At 43.6% G+C, this 21,501-nt stretch overlaps 1 protein-coding gene across 2 annotated transcripts in view; it reads left to right on the top strand.

Moving 5' to 3' along the window:
* PDPR (pyruvate dehydrogenase phosphatase regulatory subunit) overlaps nucleotides 1-21,501 on the top strand; it is a 685,893-nt gene that overhangs the window by 384,285 nt on the left and 280,107 nt on the right. For both annotated transcript variants that reach the window (XM_069217552.1, XM_069217553.1), the window contains exon 9: nucleotides 7,292-7,484. In XM_069217552.1, coding sequence (XP_069073653.1) covers nucleotides 7,292-7,484 — 193 coding nt within the window. The remainder of the gene's footprint in view (nucleotides 1-7,291; nucleotides 7,485-21,501) is intronic.

Below are 21,501 nucleotides of genomic sequence, written 5' to 3'. Positions count from 1 at the left end.
ACATTTCTCACAGTGTACTCCTATTTAAATACTCTGGTCCTGATCTCATGCCTTGTACACTATCCCTAAATATAGTTTCAAAAAGCTTGACAGAAGATCTTTTTGCCTTGCAGATGCAGAATTATACAATCAACTTCCACTTTTTTATTAGATTGAACCTTTTATTAATTTGATTCAGGAGAAACTACAAAAGAAACTTGGCTGTGTGTACTCTGATTTCTGTCCGTTACTTCTGGGCTCAACTGTTCAGTTCCTAATTTTCCTTCTGCATATGTTAATGTCAGATAGCACCATGAGTCTTTTAGAGTGTACGTTGTGCACTGCAGATATCATAATAATAATGAAAAATTTCCTAGTTATCGTAACAGAAAGCTTCCATTCTATTAAGGACATGGAGGAGAGGAATATGCTGTTCTTTCTTCACCACTTTAATATAGCAGCCAGTTGACAAACAAAAGGCAACATTTCCAATAACCACTTGGGAAATCCAACAATTAACAGTAAAACAACAGCCAGTCATCAGTCCATGGGTCATAGATAGTACTTCATCTCTGTTACCTCAGCGCCTTGAAACCCTAACGGGTATGTAGTGCGCTCTATAAATATATTGATTGATTGATTGATTGATTACCACATCCTTTTTCTTCCTGTGACCCAAAGCAACAACCACTTTTTCAGTGTTGCTTGGACCCATCAGATCCTGAGTGAGAAGAAACATACCCCAATGACTTTCCATACTTTCACCAACATACAAGATTACGTGACATGCAGACAACCGCAAGCACGAAAAAACAATATTTCAATAAGGGCAGATATTAATGACAAAACCATGTAAGTTATCCTCACCTTTACAAAGAATGTCTCCCAGGTTGGGATTAGGCATGCCAGAATGAGTGGGTTAGTCCTTGCGTCCGTGTCCTTAATAGAATTGAAATTTACCACTACTATAGCTAGGAAAGGTTTCATTCTTTGTCAGGACCGGAGGCGAGGATAATGCTAGTTTAAAGCTTCCCCACCATGAGCAATGCCATATTAAGGACCGGTTTAAAGTAGAATCTCTTAAAAGTAGAGTCCGAAGACCAATTCCTACCGCGTTGAGAATATCCTCTAGGTGAGCCCCAAGAGAGAACATCTTTGAGGCCATGGCCCTCCTGACATAATGGGCCCCCAAAATTTCCAGTGGACCCATCTAGCAATAATCGCAGAGGAGACTGTCAGAAAGGGTTTCCTGGGGTGATCTACAATTGTCTTGCCATGGGGACGGAGCTCCGCTGTCCTAGCTTCATAGCATTTGTTACATCTCACCAAACAGAACTTTGTGGAGTCTGGAAAAAAGGATAAGATGCCACCTGTGAATTGTATTTTGTTCATCTCAAAATGTGGAACATAACTTCCTCCGGAGTGAACACCCTACCAGTGATGTCCAGCGCCCAAACATCTGATACCCATCTGCAAGATATGAGACACATCAGGGTTGCCAGTTTGGCTGAAAGTTCTTTACACTAAACATATTTGTTGGCTGGCCAGGATAGGAATAGATTGGAAACCTGGTTGACAACCGACATTGCTGAATACGTAGGCTTCCGAGGCAAGGACAAGCTGATACCTCTCATCAGCTTCCTCCCTAGTGGATGCTCTCATATCAGGTGATCCCCACCGGGGTATGTCCTGCTGAGATCGCGTCCCGGAAGGTGTTAATCGACCTATAGGCTAGACCCTCTGAAACTAGCGAGGCCAGGAAATTCAGGATATGGACAACCTCTGCCCCCACTAGATCCAGGTATCGCCTGTGACACCAGCCATCCATCGAGACCATGCCAATCGATAGCGTTTAACGGTGTTCTCCACCTATGCCTTGGAGCGGAGTGCTGCAGCATGTCCTGAAATTCCTGGGACTTTTAAGCATTCCCCGTAATCCTCCAAGCCACAAGTGATAGAGTCCCCTACCGTAATAATGGATGGGGGTTCCCATCTGGTTCTTTGAGAAGATCCAGAAGGAAGTGTAGAAGGATTGGAAAATCCCAAAAAAAGTTCCTGTAGAACCGGATACCAAACTTGTGATCTTCAGACCGGAGTTACCAGCACTGACTCAGTCTGTTGTCTCTGCAAACCGGCCAAGAGGTCAGTTATCATGGCGAATAGGGGAAAGGCATACTCCTATGCCGGATGCCAGTCCTGGATTGACGCATCTGTGGCCACTGCACCAGGGTCCGGCCACCAGCTAAAGAATCTGGGTAATTGGTGATCCAGGCATGATGCAAACAGGTCCACTGAGAATGGACCTATTGGGACTGAAGGGCCTGAAAAAGAGAGGGCATCAGTTTCCAGAGACTCATGTCTTTTAGGTGTCTGGAGTACCAATCGGCGATCTGATTGGCTACCCCCGGGAGGTGTTCCACTGTCACAAGACTGATGCATGAGGCAATATTCCCAGAAGGACCTGGCCAGATCTGAAAGACCTTTGGAGTGTGTGCCCCCCAGGTGATTTATGTATCACACCGCTGCCACAGTGTCCATTTTGAGTAGGACACAGCATTTTGCTTGTTTTTTGGGTCCAACATTTTACTGCAAACGATCCCGCCAAGAGTTCGAGGCAGTTGATGTGCATGGACTTTTCTTGAGCAGACCATAGTTCTCCAGTAGAGAACGCACTACAGCGTGCCCCCCCCATTCTGAGTTGCTGGCATTGGATTCTATGGCTAGGTCTGAAAGGGAGCCTAATATCGTTCAGCCATTCCAGTCCTCCAAGTGAGCGAGTCACTACGGTATTTCCTCTTGTGCGTCGTCCGCACAAGAGAACTACCTGAAAGTAGGTGATGCCTCTCCGTAGATGGACAGCTTTGAGATGCTGCAGAAAGTGGTAGTGCTCAGGGAATATGGTGTGGGTCAAGGAAGGCAGCAGGCTGACTACCCTCGCAATTTGGCGAATGTCAGTTGACTGTTTGACTACCACCCGGTGCAACTCGTGCCTGATCTTGTTAATTTTCAGTGAGGGTAGGCTGAATGTGGCCCGTACTGAGTCCACTACAAAGCCCAAGAACACAAGAGATTGGGTGGGTGTGAAGACAGACTTGGTCTCATTGATCATGAAGCCGAGAGACTCCAAGAAAGTGCCATCTGGAGGTGTGAAAGCAGAACCTGGGGGGGGGCTGGTCCATCATATCCAGGTGGACGATCAGATGGACTCCTCGAGCCCTGAGAAACTCCACCACTGGGCGCATGACCTTGGTAAAGCACCACAGTGCGGAAAAGAGGTTGAATGGAAGAGTTGTAAACTTGAACGTTTGCCCCTGCCACTGAAACTGGAGGAACCAGTGATGGGGTGGAAAGATTGGGATAGTCAAGTATGCGTCCTTGAGATCGAGACGTACCATCCAGTCATTGAGTTGGAGGATGTTCCATAGCAGATGGATCACCCTCTTCTCTACGAGGAGTAACTTGATGATGAATCCCGCCAGTTGGGGGGATGTCCTGGCGATCGCTCCTTTGCGAAGCAATTCTGACTCCTCTGTGTCCACCACCTCTCTGCCCTTGGCAGAAAAGTCATTGGAACAGGAGGTTTTCTTTGGGTAGATGAGCCGAAAAACTCGATGTGGAAACCCTGTGTAGTTTAGAGTACCCAAGCACCAGAGGTGAGACCTGCCCAGTTGCAAAAACTTTTTAAAGCCTGCCCACCAGGTGTATGAAATGGAAATTAATGGACACTCACCTTGGGAGGAGCGGTGGGAGTCCTTACCTCTGTGGCCGCCTTTTGCGCCCCTATACTTAGGGGAGGGCCTTATGTTTTAGAAGGTTCAGAATTTGGAAGCATCCTGGTACTGTCCATATTTCTGACAAGGACCCCTGCGTGCACTGAAGGTTGCAAGCAGGCGGCCGAACGCCCTGTGCTTCGGCCAGCCCTGGTGAAAACCCAAGAGGTAAAAGTCCTTTTTAATGGATGTCTGTACCTTGTCCAACGAGTTAAAGGTCTGGACAAACTTGCCCAGCTACCGAACAAACGGTGCACTTAACAGTCCTCTTTGAGCGAACAGTTCTGCCTCAGATCTGGCAAGGTCCCCTAATTTGGGGTCTATCTTAATGAGGAGCAAACACCTCTCCGTCGATAAGGCACAATTGGAGTTCCCCAAAAATATAATAGCCCCCTGGGCCCAGCCTGACAGAATGTCTGGGAAGATCAAGGTGCCTCATGCTTTCACATCTTCCGCCATGTCCAGGATGCTGGTTAGGTGCCCTGACACATCCAATACGTTGTCCTGGCAGGCGAGCCAGGACCAGTCGATCCCTTTTTTGGAATGACACACAAACTTTGCCAAGAAAGTCGCCATGCAGCCATCTATTAAGGGTCTAGTGTCACTTTGTCGCCTAGAGACGGACAAGGGCATTCGGCACACAGGCGGTTAAGGACTACCTTATAGAGTGGCTTGCAGAGTCATCCTGCGACATATTTCGCAACCTTATCTGCATGAGTCCATTCTGCTGAGCGTGAATGAACCAGCTGCTCTGGTTCAGGCAGGTCGGACGTTCCTTGGGGAGTGTCGGCAGGTGAGCCATCGGAAGCCTGTGTTTGTGGGGAAGGGTGCAATGGGTGAGACCCCTCGTCCTGGTCTCCCTCTGAGCCTGACTGAGAGTCGGTATCCGGGGGGTGGGGTGCTTGGTAAGGGAGGGTGGGGAGGGTCTGCTTCTGGAGCTGGCCTGGGTTCATTAAGGATTATTTCAGCCTATCAAAGGCATCCAGGTCAATGCCTGGGAAGGGGTTCCTTTTCTGTTTAGGAGGGGGTGCAGGTTGAGAAGCCTGGCCCGGAGGGAGGAGGGGGTTGTGAGCCCATCAGTGTCTTCCCTCACTGGGAGGGTTTTGCTGCAGAGTTCTGCGTATTGTAGTCAATTTATGCTCCGGGGGTCCACAGTCTGCTGAACTGCACTCCAAAGGCAGGTATCCATGATCTCGCAAAAGTGTTCAATGAGCAGGTAAGTAACATTTTCCTCCTCTGCATAGGATTCCTCAACATCACTCATGGTGGGGTTTGTTCTTTCTGGGGTGACCAGTGTCCGTGAGTGGGGCCTGGGGTTATCAGGGAGGCACAGGGGGTAACTTGTAGGTCCTGGGGTCACCAGGGAAATATAGAGGGCAATAGCAGTGGTGGGGGTTTCCCAGCGAAACTGAAGGAGGTCAAGGGACCAATGACAAGGAGAAGGCCTGTAATTCAGGAGGCCCTGGGGACCTGTTATGGGATGTAGAGGCCTATATGGGACACCCATTTGCCCGTTATATTGAGAATGACATTCATGCCTGGGCTGGTAAGCACTCAGTACAGTTTACTGACTACAGTGAAGGGCGTAATGCTTCAGGCAAGTGGGGGACAAGGCACAGTGTCGGGCACCTGGCCAATTGCGCTGCGTCTCCTTAATCAGTTTCAAAGACTCATGCTGGCCGGGGGAGCATGCAGGTCTCACCTTCGTTGCGATGCTCTCTAGGTGCTGGAGGAGCACACCACATGAGCCCCTGAGTGCCACAGCACGTTTTAGTCAAGGTAGCCATCACGGGGAGCAACAGGCTTTCCAGCGGCCGCACTATAAAGAAAAACAATTAACACTTGAAAGGCAATAAAAATAGCATATTAAAATACATACACAAGCACTATAAATCAGCAAAGAAACGGCCTGGGGCAGAGACACTTATTTCAGCTGCGGGAGCAGCGAAGAAAGAGGAGGTGGCAACAGCAATGAAGGACTGTCTTTGGCCCATGGACTGATGATTGGCTGTTGTTTTACTGTTAATTGTTGGAGTTCCCAAGTGGTTATGGGAAATGCAGGTTTATTTGTTTAACTGGCTGCTATGATAAAGTGGTGAAGAAAGAACAGCATAATCCTTGCCTCCGGACCTGATATAGAATCTCAGTTTGAATAAATGTATTCAGTCTGATTACGGCCCTTTCACTGAATGCTTTTGGAGAGCAAGGTCCTATAATAGTACAGGGTTTTTAGAGAGTGGGTCCTGTCTGCTTCCGTAGCAACAGCCTTGGATCCAAAATATGTCACTAAGGGAGATTCCACATTTTCACTCACGGGAACGCATCACATCGGTGAGCCAAGATTTTCCCTTGCTGCATATAGAAGAACATTCCAACTTCAAAGCACTAGGCATTACCCAAAAGCCCATCTAAGGCAGAAACCCATTGTCCATCAAAGCAAAGTTCAAAAAGATGCCCATAGAACAAAACACAGTTCTCATCTAGAACCTTTGGTTATTATTTTCCCTGCAAGAAGTAAGGCATGTGTTCAAACTCCTTCCCTGTGCAACATAGGAAACATCCAAGATATTCAAGAAGGAAGACCTGGTCAGACCTGAACAACTGATATAGAATCCCATAGATCAGCAAATTATTTCGCTAAAAAAAAAAGTATGATTCCAAACCAAGAAGCAAACCCTATTCCAGTTCAGGGATGATAGGCACCACCACACATGCAACTGTTTCTCAGTTGACTGTCCAAGCGTACGAATAGCTACACAATCGTAGTGACACAATGCCAGTGACACAAGAAGTGAATACCACTACTCCTGATGTATGAGATCAAACTGCTTCTCATGTAGTCCACACTGATAACACCCACCCTTTCAGACAAACACAAAAGAAATTAATGAATGTGTTCTATGCCTCATTCTTCTTCTCTCTGCTACTCTTTTAAGCACAACAACCAAAACCTACACTAAACACATCACCTTTAGGACACACTGGAACTCAACATTCTTGCAGCTAGGCACTCTCTGCGGTGTAGTGTGGTGTGTACTACCTATTCACTGTCACGTTTCAGTACTTTAGTGGTTAGAAGTCCTATAATCTTTGCAAGACAATACTGAGCAACCAGTGTCGCAAATCAATCACTTTTCAGTTTAGGACCATGAAGGGCATTTCAGATGATTTTGTGTATTTCAGTGGACATCTCAACAGGCCTTTGTCTATAGATGGTTTTCTTCACATGTCCTGCTGTATTAACCTAGGAAAGTGTGTGCTGTATTACAGTACAATGTATTACATAACATCTTTGGAAAAAGTGGGGGCAGGGGTGGAAAAATATCTTCAAAGATTTAGAGGTTTGAGAAACGTTGAGGGAAAGGAACTTCCACAAGGATGCATAATTGTGGTTTGCGCTTGGACAGTTCTAGCCCTCAGTTCTTTGAGCTACATTCCTTTATCACTATGCTGACCTCTTGCACACTGACTTGTTGCCTGCACACTATATATGTTCTTCCCAAATTCTGTCTAACAGCTTTTTTTTCCTTTCTACTCTACAGAGCCACTGTTGAGTGCTCTTCTGCGGCGTATGCCAGCCCTGGAAGCCCTGGAGATTTTAAAGCTAGTAAATTGCCCTGAGTCCTTCACTCCAGACATGCGCTGCATCATGGGCGAATCGCCTAATATTCAAGGGTATTTCGTCTTAGCTGGCATGAACTCTGCAGGCATCTCCTTTGGTGGGGGTGCTGGGAAGTAAGTAAAATCTACATAGCAATTTTCTTAATGATCATAATTATGTATAATTTTAAGGACCCTCTATTTATAGGTGGCACTGCCTGAAGTGGGTCCATGTTGGTAGCAACCAGAGTAGTGTTTTTTTTTTTCTAAGAATACTTTTATTCAAAGAAGAACCTGGATTGACAGAACAAATATAATAGTTTTTTTAAAACATCTTTTTTATTGGTTTTCTTTTAACAACCTGACGCCCAGCATGAGGTTAGCAAGTTACAACATCAGCAGTACATAGACAGTCAAAAGAGCAAATAACCTATCGTTAAGCGGGCACAGCACTTGTCATGTCAATTTTGTAAGAATGAGGAGGTTATCACCTGAGCAGATCAGTTGCGTAGGAGCCTCGCCATGCTCTGCGGCTGAGGGTGACGCGATGGTCACGATGTGTGCACTGCGTCACCGCATCAGCCATGCCACGCCATCGCCCAGCTCGGGGGAGAGGATCCAAGGCAGAACGCGGTACGCAGTATGGAAATCGCCACATGTTTTGTATTTGGAAACCCTGTGTCAACTGCACCGGCAGCAGGAGGCGGCCTGTAAAGTAAAGAGGATTTGTTGGAGATATATCAAGGTACGCAGGGTGAGGGGGTGGAATCGATTACAGACCCTCCTGTGGTCGCATGCCATATATGAGGAGCACCATTCTCTGTCATTTTTTGTCTGAAGTGAAGCGTGCATAGAGGCACCGCTCCCCCCCACACCCTATAAGCACCAAATACTAGGAGCACAAGGAGGACATAAGTAATTAAGAAAGATATTAAAAGAAAATAACCTGAATATTTTTTGAAAGACCACCATATGCTAGCTAAATATTGAAAAGCATATCAAAAGTATCACAAAGAGCATGTGGAAGATATAAAATAAAAATGAGAGAGAAAGAAATGAATGAATAAACAGGACTTTAAAAAAAAAAACGACAAAAGCACGCTTAAATACAGCAAGATACAGTAAGACAGGGGGTGGTGATAGAGGCTTTATTTTGAAATATTTTGAAATATTTCAAGCACTGTAAGACGGTACAGGTGGACCCTCCCCCGCCCCCGTGTTATATTTATTGGCCAACATGAGATATTCAAGAACAAGGAGGCCATCTCCTTCCAGTATGCAACGCTCTCCCCGGGATTTTCAGAATAAGGGCTGGTCCTCAATAAAGACTCTCAGAAAAGAACGAAACATAAAAAATAGGCGCCCCCTACCTTCGGATACAATTGCAAATACGGAATCAAGTATAAATATCAGTGGTCTTCAGCAATCTGCAAATAATGACTCCAGGTCTCGATTAACTACACCTACTGGCTTTAAAGATTTAGGCCTCCCTCCTGGCCTCCCTCCCCCCAGCGAGAGCTTATTAAAGGAAATAGACCCCGACGGGGCTGAGGACAAACTGCAAGAGTTGCGAGGCAATTTAAATACTGCTTATAACCACCAGAAGATAACCTCTAGCCTGGTATCTCATAGCGAAGAGTTTTGTGATAGCGAAGGAGCCCCTAAGGAACTCTATCCGCTATTCGGTGGGGCAAGTAACCGTGCTGAGGACGTCCGATTCAGATCTCAGCCAGATAGCCATATTGCTGTTTTGCACATGACATTAATCCCTCCCCCTCCCCGTACAGCCCGGTTCAGATCTGGGTGACCCCACATGCCTTTCCATGAGATCATCTTTGGGCTCTGAACGAGACGCGGAAGACAGGACCTGCCATGAGAGATACCAGGTATACTCACAACCTTAGGCAGAACAGTCCGGCCGACTTGAAGAGGAAAAAGACACCATTCATTCGCAATCCTTGCTCCATCTAATATTAAAGGAGCTAAAGTCTTTAAAACTTTCACAGACAGAAGCGAATCAAAGAACAGAAACACAATGAAATTTGATAAATGCCAATATTCAGCAGCTTAACACTCGAATCAGAGAGGTCGAACAACGTGTTTCAGATTTGGAAGATGGGTGAGTGCACATTGCCCCTGTAATCTCCAAATGTCAAGACGATCTACTGCAGCTACAGATTAAGGTGGAAGATGCAGAGAACTATTCATGCAGATCAACCCCAAGGTTCATAGGGCTCCCTGAAGGTCGCCAGAATGGCTAGAATATTACCTAATTGATTACTGATCTTGTTAAACAATTTGTACTTCCGGAACTGTGGATAGCCATCAAGATCTTTCTATTATGCGGGCGCATCGAATTCTGGTGGTGTTAAGACCTAATGCTAAATACGCTTGCACAATTCTGGTGAACTTTGGCGATTTTCGGATTAAAGAACGTATCTTGCAGCAGGCGATTAAGAGTAGAGTACATCTGATTCCGGGCGACTATACTTTCATAATTTTCTCAGACATGTCAGCTGCCACTGCGCGAAATTATTCCAGCATTTCAAAAGGAAGGAGCCCCAGCCAGGCTCGTACAGCAATCAAAGTTAAAAGTTATTTTCAAGGGCCACTCAAACATAATCCATACAGGCAATGCGGCCAGAACCATGTTGCATGATATAAGTAATGGGGTAGGACTGGGTTGAGGAGGCTAGTACTTATTAATTAGAGCTTTCATGATGACAGGAAAGAAGCACACAGCACGTTTGATTATTGTATGTCGCTCACCCTTTAGCGCTACTGACAACTAGGTGCCATGCCAGGGCACCCATGTTGAGACATAAGAGGTGGGAAGGAGTGTGTGGGAGTGGTATGGTGTACGTTCGGGGGAGGGCAACGCTCTGAGAATCCCCAGGTGGGATGGCTTCAAGGTCAGAGTGTTCAGGGAGGAGGGGGTGGGCAGTTTGGGATTTGGGGAGGGGAAGGGGACGGGGTCCCTTAAGTTGAGAAAATTCACGTTATTTCACAAGGTAATGTATATTGGCTTTGGTTGGAGTTGGATGATTAATGAATTAGTCTACAAGAATGGTTAAGCTCAAAGTTATTACCTGCAATGCGAATGGTATTTCTAATAGTAAGAAATACAAAACAATGCTAAGATGGTCATGTTAATTCAATCCTGATGTTCTTTACTTTCAAGAAACTCATCTGAAAAGTGATAACCCCAAGATATATATTCTAAAACAGTTCTCGCCAGCTTGGTTTGTGTCATCTGGTTTGGCAGTTAGTGTGGTGGCGATATATCTTAGTAACAGACTAGATTGGGTAGTAAAAGACGTTATTAAAGACCCTAAGGGGAGGTGGATCTGGCTCAAAGTTATACAAACAGAATTTCAAGCCAATTCGGTTAACTACTACGGTCCAGTCGTGGATGAAGTAGAGCCACCAGTGCAACTCTATAGTATAGCAATGGGTGCCACGGGCCCCTTTATTATGGGAGGTAATTTTAAGTATTTTCAAGACATAACCTTAGATACCTCCAATCAAGCGAAAAAGCAACTTAACCCTAAGACCAAATGGCTTTTAAATGTAATGAAAAGCGATTTCCAGATGACTGACACTTTTTGCGAAGGATACCCTGTTGCCACTCAATATACTTGCTATTCATATAGCTATAAAACCGCCCCCCGATAGATTTCTTTTTAGTATCTGGCTTGTTGAAGTTAGATTCAGATATTTGGGTAAATGCTTTTTCTGATCATTCTGTGGTCATGGTGACGCTAGAATTGGACTTGCCTAACAAAGAGAAACCCAGATGGAAGTTTGATAGATCTTTGTTAGCTAATCAGCAGTGGGTCTCCGATATGAGGAAATTCATACAAGAATTCTTCCAGTTTAATCGAAGTTCAGCCTCCTTGTTTAATGTATGGGAGGCATTAAAAGTAACAGCTAGGGCCCAAATCATTTCTATTAAAGTAGCGCAGACACGTCCAAAAAAATTGCAAATAGAAAAACTACAGAAGGCTATAGACAGTGCGTCAGAGGAATGCATTAGATCACAAGGACATGTACTGGCAAGGTGTAATTGTAACCAAAAGCGAGACCAGCTTAAAGAATTTTTCTTCCTGGAAGAAGTAGTTCGCTCAAGAGCCTAGGCAGCAGCAGGTTTATGAAGAAAGCCAAATGGTAGGTAAGCATTTAGCTTGGGCCGCTTGTATAAAACATGAAAAACAGACAATACATCAAATTCAGGATCCTGAGACAAGTACGATTTTCAAGGATGACAAGGATATAGCTTGAGTGTTTTTCACATTATTCCAAAATCTACTAGATGGACTATAAAGTCTTGTTTTCACAGCTAACTCAGTATTATAGTCCAATTAGGCTACCTAAAATGTCGTTGAAGACTCAGAATGAAGTAGTACAGAAAATCACGCCATTGGAAATCAAGGGAGCTATACAGAGAATACCCAGTGCAAAGGCTTGTGGTGGCGATGGCTTTCCAATACAATTCTATAAAACGTTTTGCAAAGAGCCTACACACTTCATGGCAGAATTATGTAACACAATACTTGAGGGAATGGAAATACCATTAACGTTTAAAGAGGCAATAATAGTTAGCTTTTTGAAAAAAGATAAAAATCCATTGAAACCTGATGCAGATCATCCGACTAGTCTGCTAAATGCCGATTATAAAATTTTTACCAAAGTCTGGGCTACCAAGATCACACCAATTGCACAGCAATTAATACATAAAGATCAGAATGGTTTTGTTGCCAGTAGGTCAATGACAGCCAATACATACTTTTTGCTACAAGGAATAGATTACTTTACAGTCAACATACCTCCTGCAGTAATAATAATGTTAGATGCCGAGAAGGCATTCGATCTAGTTAATTGGGAATCCTTGGTATATAGCCTAACTAAATTTGGTTTCCCTTTGCAGTTCACCACAGTCTTAAGGCGGTTGTATCTGGGTGCTCAGGCTAGAATCGTAATCAATTCTGAAAGTAGAGGCACAATTCAGATTAAAAGAGGCCCTAGACAGGGATGTCCCCTTTCTCCTATAATTTTCGCTTTTTTTTTATTGAGCTTCTAGCACAGATAATACGCAGTTCGAAAGAAATTATTGTGCCACTAACGGAGATGCCAAAAATTTTACTTTTTACTGATGACATCATTCTATATCTAAAACCAGGGATTGAGAATATACAAAATGTTTTCAGCAAGATTAATGAGTTCACGCAAATAGGGGGATATAAGATCAATGAAAATAAAACCGAAATTCTCTTCATCATCATCAGCTTTATTCGATCAATTGACCATAAAAGCAACATAAAAAACAAAAATAGTAAATAGTACATGAATAAATAGTCTTATTTTTTTTTAAATACAACATCCACACATCTATAAATTAGTTTAAAATCGTTAAAACAATGGTAAGCTCAAATTACACATAAAACTCTGAAACTTATCTATAAAAGATATGGAGCCTTAGGTTGCTTTTTGAAGATGGCAACGTATGCGCCAAGCTGTCGCTAGATACTTGCTTACTGGAAGAATTACATCGACTGAATTATGACTTTATAGGACCCGTAAAGCCAAGGAACATTTCTTAAATCCCATAGCCCTACAAGTATTGTGAATCCATTTTGATCACGGAATCGCATAGGCTGGACAGAGGAACATTAAATGTTCAATGGTTTCAAAAGTACTGCCACAAGCAGGGCATATATCGGTAAGACTGATTGGCCCCCACCTAGGAGTCAATGACATCAGGGGCAAAGAGCCAAAACGAAACCTTGCATATAGACTTTTGCCCTGCAAATCCGGTATAATGTCCAGATAAGATTCAAACTTTGGAGACCATTTAAGATCAATAAAAGAATTAGTTAAACAACCGTCGGATTTACAGGTTATATTGTTATTCCTAACATAAGACCAATAAGTTAGCTTTAAAACGTTTTTATGCTGTCTCTCTAGTTTGTGGGGATTTTCCCAATAATCACCCAACCCAACAAACGAAACCAATGGGACACATGACGAATCCAGGGAAGAGTATTAGCATTTTAACATTTTAGTAGGTCGAGTAATGAGGTCTTATATTATCTAGTTCAGGGGTAATCCATAACCTGATCCAATAAAGGAGGGGTCTTAAAATAGCTAGATCTGCTACTCGACTTAACCCCAAATCTAAAAATAATGGAAGTAGGGGTGTGGTGCGTGGACACGCTATTAAAGCCCTTGCGAAATTGTTTTCCCTGAGAAACCCCATACTTCCGCTCCGTACAGGGCTGCACCTCGTGCCTTAGCTATATAGATTTTTATTGCTGGGGAAACAACTATTGTAAAGGAACTTTGGTAAAAGCGCAGTATGGATGAAGCTCTGTGTTGTAACAGCCCTGCGCTTTTTATGATCTGCTCTTCCCATGATAGTTTACTAGTTAGCCTGACTCCCAAGTAGTCTATAGAGCTAACTTCCTTCAAGGGGACTCCGTCAATGTGAATGGAACATCTTTTGCTAGGTCCTTTGGATAACACCATCAGTTTAGTTTTATTAATGTTAACCTCCAACCCATGATCGCTACAAAATAGATTGAACCGGTCAACAAGGATTTGCAACCCCATTGGTGTCTTGGAAATGAGAAGCGAATTGTCAGCGAAGAGCAGGATAGGGATTTTTTGTGTATTCAAGGAGGGAGCATCATTCTGGCATATGGACACAGCCTTCACTACTTCATTAATAAATAAAGCAAATAGTAAGGGGGCTAGCACACAACCTTGGTGAACTCCCCTTCTGATTGGAATCTGTTCTGTCAGTTCGCCTTGTTCACCCCACCTCACTTGGGCATAAGAATTTTCATGTAATCGTTTTAACAGGAGTAATATGTCCTCTGTGACTCCCACTCTACCCAGTACTTCCCACAATTTGGCTCTTGGGACCAGGTCAAAAGCAGATCGCAGGTCTATAAATACTACATATAGACACTGCTTGGCAATAAGAACATATTTCCAATACAATATGGCCAATCGAAAGACCTGGTCTGCCGTGCTAGTTTTAGCACGGAACCCTGCCTGTAATTGGGAAAGAATTTGGTACTCCTCAACCCAACTGGTTAGCCTCTGTCAAATTTGTTTAGCGAAAATCTTTTGTAAGTTGTCTATAAGGCTAATTGGCCTGTAATTGGCTGGAAGGTTAACATTTCCTTTTTTATAGATGGGTATAATTTCAGCCCCCTTCCATGTACCTGGGATTTGTCCCCCTGCAGCTATGCTATTTGAAATGGCATTAATATACCAGGACCAGATATTTGGTTCAGATCTATAAAGATCTCCAGGAAGTTTGTCCGGTCCAGGTGCTTTGCCAAGTTTCAGACTCTTTATAGCCTCAAGGGATTCTTCTACTTTGAAGATAAGGTGACCCTTAGGGATACACCGGGCCCCCACTTGGAGGGGCATGCTGGGGTTCAAATCCAATAGCTTTGGTGGGGAGTGGGCTACATTAGTGTCCATTAAACCCTCTGGTAGGGCATAAAGGGTGGTAAAATGCTCTACCCAGCTTTCTGGTTGTATATGGTTGCTGGGGCAACTCCTACCTCCATTTTCTCTTTTAGACAGAAGTTCCCAAAAACGCTTGTTATTCTTCTCTCTAGAGACATTTAATATTTCCTGCCACAGGGAATCCTCCAACTGCTTTTTTGCATTGGACAGGGTTTCTTTATATAGGGACCTAGCTTGTTTAATCTCCCCCTGGGAACCAGACATTACTACTGCTTTTAGCCCAGACTTAGCCTTTGAGCACCTCTCATCAAACCACCCCCTATTTGCCCTTTTCCCTTCACATGACTTTGACCGCCTTGCTTTGTAAAAGAACCCCCGTAGCTGAATAGCTATGCTGTCATGTATTTTGAGAATCGGAATATTCCCCACAGCCTGGTCTTCGTACTCAGCCAAACTATTTAGAAAAATTTGGTATATTGCTCTAATATGATATGGGTTGGACATCACTTTTGGCCAAGTAATCTTAGTAAATTTATTGTTCCAGCATGGTGGCGGAATTATTGTAACATGATTATTAAGTGTTCTCCTGAACATTTCCCCGGAGAGAGTAAGAAGCAGGGGGAAGTGATCGCTATCGCATCTCACTTCTACTTTCATGTCTTCCAAGTGGGGCCACAACCTGACATCGACCAAAAAATAATCAATAGTGCTTGTAGACATGCCCCTTTTGAACGTTGGTGCAATATTCATATCAGATGGTGTTCTACCATTGCAGGCCCTAAGGCTGGGTTTTAAACATAGTGTAGCTAATTGCATGGCCACCCGAGATTTTTTACAAGGCCAAGTAGTAGATAATTGTGGGATCCCCCACAACTCATCCTCTTCGTTGGTTAGACGACTAATGAGGGTGGAAGGTTCGAAGGTACAACTAAAATCTCCAGCTATGATTAAAATAGTCGAGGGGTGGAGGCTTTCTACAAATTTGGACAAAATAGCCAAGGTGTGGGACTCCGAGCTGCATGAGACCGATCGTATATAAACATTAACAATAACAATTGATAAACTTCTTTTGAACGTGATGCACATGGCTTTTATATCTACAGAATCAATTTCCAGAAGCTTATAGTCACACTGCAAGTTCTTGTTTACAAGTAGTAACAGCCCACCTTTCGCCCGGCCCAACCCCTTCTCTGGAGGTATAGCAGGAACACTAAATGAAAGAAATCCATCTATATTAATAGCGTCCTCTGCCCAAGTTTCCTAAAACAGACATATATCTATATCTTTAATAAAAAAGGCCCATTCACTATCATCTAATTTCTTTGCCAAGCCAGCAATGTTCCAAGACATGAGATCTAACGTGCATTTGCCTTGGTTAATCACCATAGTTGAACAGCCAGCATCCTCCGGGCCCAAATCATTACTACAGAATTCTTATTCAATGCTGGTATGAAGAATCTTCCCTATGTTATGCAACAGAAAGCTAATTTATCTGAACCTGTTAGGTATCTAGGAATGTAAGTAACAAATAAATAATTTTACTTATGTTAGGATGCTTGCAAAAGTACAAGCGCTTCTCGATAGATGGGTAGTTTTACCGTTGACTCTGATAAGGAGGATCTCCTTAATCAAAATGTCAATCCTCCCACTTTTTCTTTTTTTATTTAACAATGTCCCAATAAGAATAAACTCCTCCTACTTTGATGAACTAGATACCATCATATGAGGTTTTATATGGAGGAAAAAAACGCCAAGGGTTAGACTTTCAGTTATTCAGTTAGATAGGAGCCAGGGGGTTTGGCACTTCCTAATTTTCGAGTTTATTACCGTGCCGCATTGCAGAATATACTGGCACGACACTTAACCATTGAAGCGACTATGGGCAACTTTCTCATCAATAGAATGATGCTAGAATCAACCATACGTCTCCCAGCATTCATAAAAACAACAAAACTTCCGGAAAAAAAATTGATATAAGTATATACATGACCTTAGTAAAAGATTTGAAATCTTACGTAAAACATATCAAATGCCCTTAGGTTATAATTTTCTACAATTACAGGAGTGTAAATACATTGGCTTATGTCTACCAGAAACTGTGATAGCCCTATGGAAAAGCAAAGGGGTTAAAGAAATAGGGAATTTTCTATTGAAAAATAGATATATTACTTGGGTAGAGGTTGAAACCAGACTTGGTGACATGGTAAATAGACTTTTTCCGAGTTTTTCCCAGATCTCTCATTTACTTAACGCTACCATACCCCAAGCAAGCCCCCACGAGCATTCAATATGGAGGGCGTTAATAAGAAGTAAATTACTTGGTACAGGGAATTTATACAGATTGTTAGCTGAACAATCCACTTCGACAATAACTGAAGAATTTAGGGGTAATATTTTACGTACAACACAATATCTAATATCGGACGAAGAGTGGAGAATAATCTCCGAAATAGGATATAAATCCTTAAGGGCAGCTAATTATAAAAGAATGTCCTTTCTCTCTAGATTGATGGCCTATTAGACTCCTGAAAAAATACACAAAATGTTTGCGTCAATTCCTCACCAGTGCTTCGGCTGCCATCAGGAGGAGAGGGGGAATTGGCTTCATATTTTCTTTAACTGACCCAAATTAACTGCTTTCTGTTCGGGAATAGAGGAGGTAATGAACCACACTTTTACTTTTAGGATTGAACTTGATCCAAATTTAGTACTTTTCAGAGTTTCTGAGACAACACGACAACTAGCAAAGCACCAACAATACTTTATAGCAATTATTATTGCAGTAGCTTGATCATTAATACTCCAGTTATGGTGGAAACAGACGATTCCAACTATCCAAAGCTGGTGGGGTAAGATGCTAACAACTAAAAACTATGAGGAGGCATATTCAAAACGTGTGAGGAGTATGAAAAAGTTTCCAGATATATGGTAGTATTTTAAGAAGCAATAAGTTATCAATTAGTATGGTAGACAGCTATATGGAACTAAGGTTCATGAATGTATGTTATGTAAATGACAGAAAATCTCGATTTGATTAGAATTGTAAAAGGGATTTGAGTTGAATTGATAATCGAATGAACAAAGATTGATAGCAAGGTTGTCCCGATTATACCAGCCAAAGAAAATCAGATTGTCAAGGATTGATGCTACTACAGATGAATGTATGTTTTATTTTGAGTACATGTATACCTGAAATGAAAATAACATTCTTATAAAAAATGTTTTTCTAAGAATTACTACATGGAATATTAGAGGGAAGGACTGATTGAGTGGTAGTAATCCAACCATATCCCTCAGATCTTATGTTTCCTAACGCATCCCTGGTTCCTGTAAACCGCCTCCTCCACCACAGCACATTGATCTAGGCTTTTAATTCATTCTGATACTGCTGTGGCTAACAGTGTCCTCCATTGGTGAGCTATATCTGATAGAGACTTCTAGCCAAAGATTGCTTACCTTAGAATATTCCTCAGGCATCAGACTAGATCTGGAATTTTTTCTGAGCAGTCCCCTTGTGTATCGGTACGAGGCATCTTTTGGCTTCACATGCCATTGCCCTCACTAGAAGTGATGTGCATGGTGCCTATGCAGGTGCCACCTGAGTGCGCTGACCTCTGTTTGGATTTCTTATTTTCTGTGCCATCAGTGCCAATACAGATCAAGCTCCTCTCATTCATATTTTGACAGGATTTAGATGTCTTTTTGTCAACATTCCTTAGTCTTTTCATGGCCCGGCTTCCACAGAGCCCATTGGAGCCAAAGCCAGAAGTCTACACAATCCACTTCCCCTCCGGCAATCCCAGCCTCAAAGCTCTTTAACATGCCCTCACATTATAGGCAACTGTTTGGCGGCAGGATCTGGTACCACCAGCCTCAATTGCGAACAATAATGTCAGGCAATAGATACTTCAGATTATCCAGTGTGGTTATGCCCTTCCTTTCCAGCACTCCCTTCCCCCCAATACCTTTGCCGCTATGCTCCGATCGGCTGATAGAGGGCCACCTTTTGTTCTTGTGACAGGAAGTGCAGGCTCTTCTGTCCAAAGACACCATGAAAAGGCTGACTCCACCATACGTAGGTCATAGTTACTATTCCCACTATACTTTCTGGTGCCGTAAAAGGAAGGAGGCTTCCATCCTATCCTAAGCCTATGCTACTACTTTCTGAAAAGGAAAAGTGCAAATGCTCACTCTAGCTCAGGTTCTGTCTGCTCTAGATACTGGATGGTAGCACTGGACTTACAGGACTCATACGTCCATATTTGCATTCTACTAGCCCACAGATGTGACTTGGTTTTCATGTAAGGTCCGGAGTGTTTGAAATTGGGTCTCTACTGTCCAAGAAAGGATCACAATCCTAGTCAGGGTAAGTCAGATACACACCCTAAATTAACCAGTGCTAACCCTCTGGTAGCTTGGTGCTGAGTAGTCTGCTTAATTTAAGAGGCAATGTGTAAAGTATTTGTGCTTCACTTAATTACAGTAACATAGTGAAAGATACCGCAAAAAGACTCTACACCAGTTCAGAAAAATAGAGAATATTTATCGGAGTCAAACAAAACAAAAATGACAAAAATCCAATAAGCAAGTAGAGATATGAATTATTAAGGATTAAGGGGTCATTAGGAGTTTGGCAGATGGAAAAGGCCGTCCTCCAAACTCCTGCGGTCACGTTACCGCCAGTGCGGTCCCCTTCCCGCAGGCCCCATTATGAGTGTCCCGCTGGGTCAGCGAGAAACAGCCCACAACATTTACGCTGGCTCATAATTTAGCCAGCGGCAATGTTGTGGTGCGTAGGGTACACCAGCACCTGTTGCGCTTTTCACTGTCTGCAAAGCAGACAGTGAAAAGTGCAACAGAGCTGGCCATGGGGGCCCCCTGCAATGCCCATGCCCTGCACTCCGTCTCCGCCAGCCTTTACGTGGCAGGGCAACCGCCAGTAGGCCGGCTACAGAACCCACGCAGTGTCTGCTGAAACAGTACCTTTGATAGAGCAAAGTGTCAAAGTCGAGGGTTCGATGCATCGATTTTTGCAGAAATCAGCTCCAGAGCATACTACTGAGGCCCAGGACTGGAGATGGTACCTCAGGCAAGGGTAGGACATACAGATGGCAGAGTCCAGCAGCACCAGGATATTTGCAGGCAGTCTTTGATGTCCCTGAGACTGCAGGAGAATAGGGTGCAAGCCATAAAGCCCTTTCTTTCTAAAAGTGGCATTTTCAGACTTACAATTTAACATCCGACTTCACCGTAAGTTGTGATTTTAAATTGTGAATCCAAACACCAAACTCCAAATTTGTGTCTTTTCCCAGTTGGAAGTTACACTTAAATGATGCTTCAAGGTAACCTCAATGTTAACCTATGAGAGAGATCGGCCTTGCAGTTGTGAAAAACTAATTTAGCAGTTTTCCATTAACAGGATATGTTAATTTTAAAAATACATGTCCAACATTTTAAATATACTGTGCCCTGCCCTTGGGCCTAACCAGGGTCTACCTCAAGGGTGACATATGTAATAAAAAGGAATGTTTGGGCCTGGCAAGTGGGTGTACTTGCCAGGTTGAAAAGACAGTTTAAACCTGCAAACACAAGCTCTGCAGTGGCAGGCCTGAGACATGTTTGAAAGGCTACTGCAGATGAGTGTCACAATCGGTCCTGCAGGCCCTCTAGTAGCATTTTTAGTGACAGGCCCCGGGCACATATAGTGCACTCACTTCATTAGGGACTTACAAGTAAATTAAATATGTCAGTTGTGGAGAAGCCAGTGTTACCATGTTTAGAGTAGAGAGCACCTGCACTTTAACACTGGTCAGCAGTGATAAAGTGCCCATAATCCTAAAAGCCACCAAAATTGAGTCTCCAAAACAGGAGATTAGTGGGCAAATTATTGGGAGAAACCATGCCAGGTCTAACTCAGAGCCTTTCCAATTTTCTGTGCTCCCCTTTGTCCTTATTTTCGCTCCTTAGATGTTCACAAAGGTGATGACGGTGGTTGCATCCCATCTACGGGGGCTGGGGATTCTAGTCTTCCCTGACTACCCCAGGCAGTTGTCTTGCAGATTACAGTGCACCTCCTGCATTCACTGGAGTTCTCTATCTTTGTCCCGATGTCACACCTGACTCACTCTCAGATGCTGCTTTTCATCTGAGCCTTTGTGGACACAGTGCAATTTTGTACTTATCCTCCAGAGCAGTGAGTCCAGGATATTGAAGTTATGATACCAATATTTCAACCTCTATTCTGGATGGCTAAGAAACTGGTTTTGAGGCTGCTGGGCTGATAAAACATGCCCGTTGGTATTTGCGGGCTCAACAGTTGGACCTGAAGTGGCAATGGACTCACCATCAAGGGAATCCCTTCGACCTGGTCCGGATATCGGAGGGAATTGCCAAAGACCTGCAGTGGTGACTGACAAACCAGGACTGGGTCAGTGGCAGACCCCTTTTTCTTTACCACCCAGAGCTTATATTAGTGACAGATGTGTCACTCCTGGGTTGGGGATGCCATCAGGGAGAGGTGGAGCTCAGAAGACTCTGGCCTCTGCCGGAGTCTCAACTCCACATCAACTTGATGGAACTGAGAGGAGTACACTTGGCATTGAAAGCAATCCTTCTATCCATCAAGGGAAGGCAGGTTCAGTTGTTCACAGACAACTTCACTGCCATATGG

Source organism: Pleurodeles waltl, chromosome 12 (genome assembly GCF_031143425.1).
Source record: "Pleurodeles waltl isolate 20211129_DDA chromosome 12, aPleWal1.hap1.20221129, whole genome shotgun sequence".
Lineage (NCBI taxonomy): Eukaryota > Metazoa > Chordata > Amphibia > Caudata > Salamandridae > Pleurodeles > Pleurodeles waltl.
The sequence above is the reverse complement of the archived record's forward strand: the minus strand, read 5'-3'. Positions and strand labels throughout refer to the sequence as shown.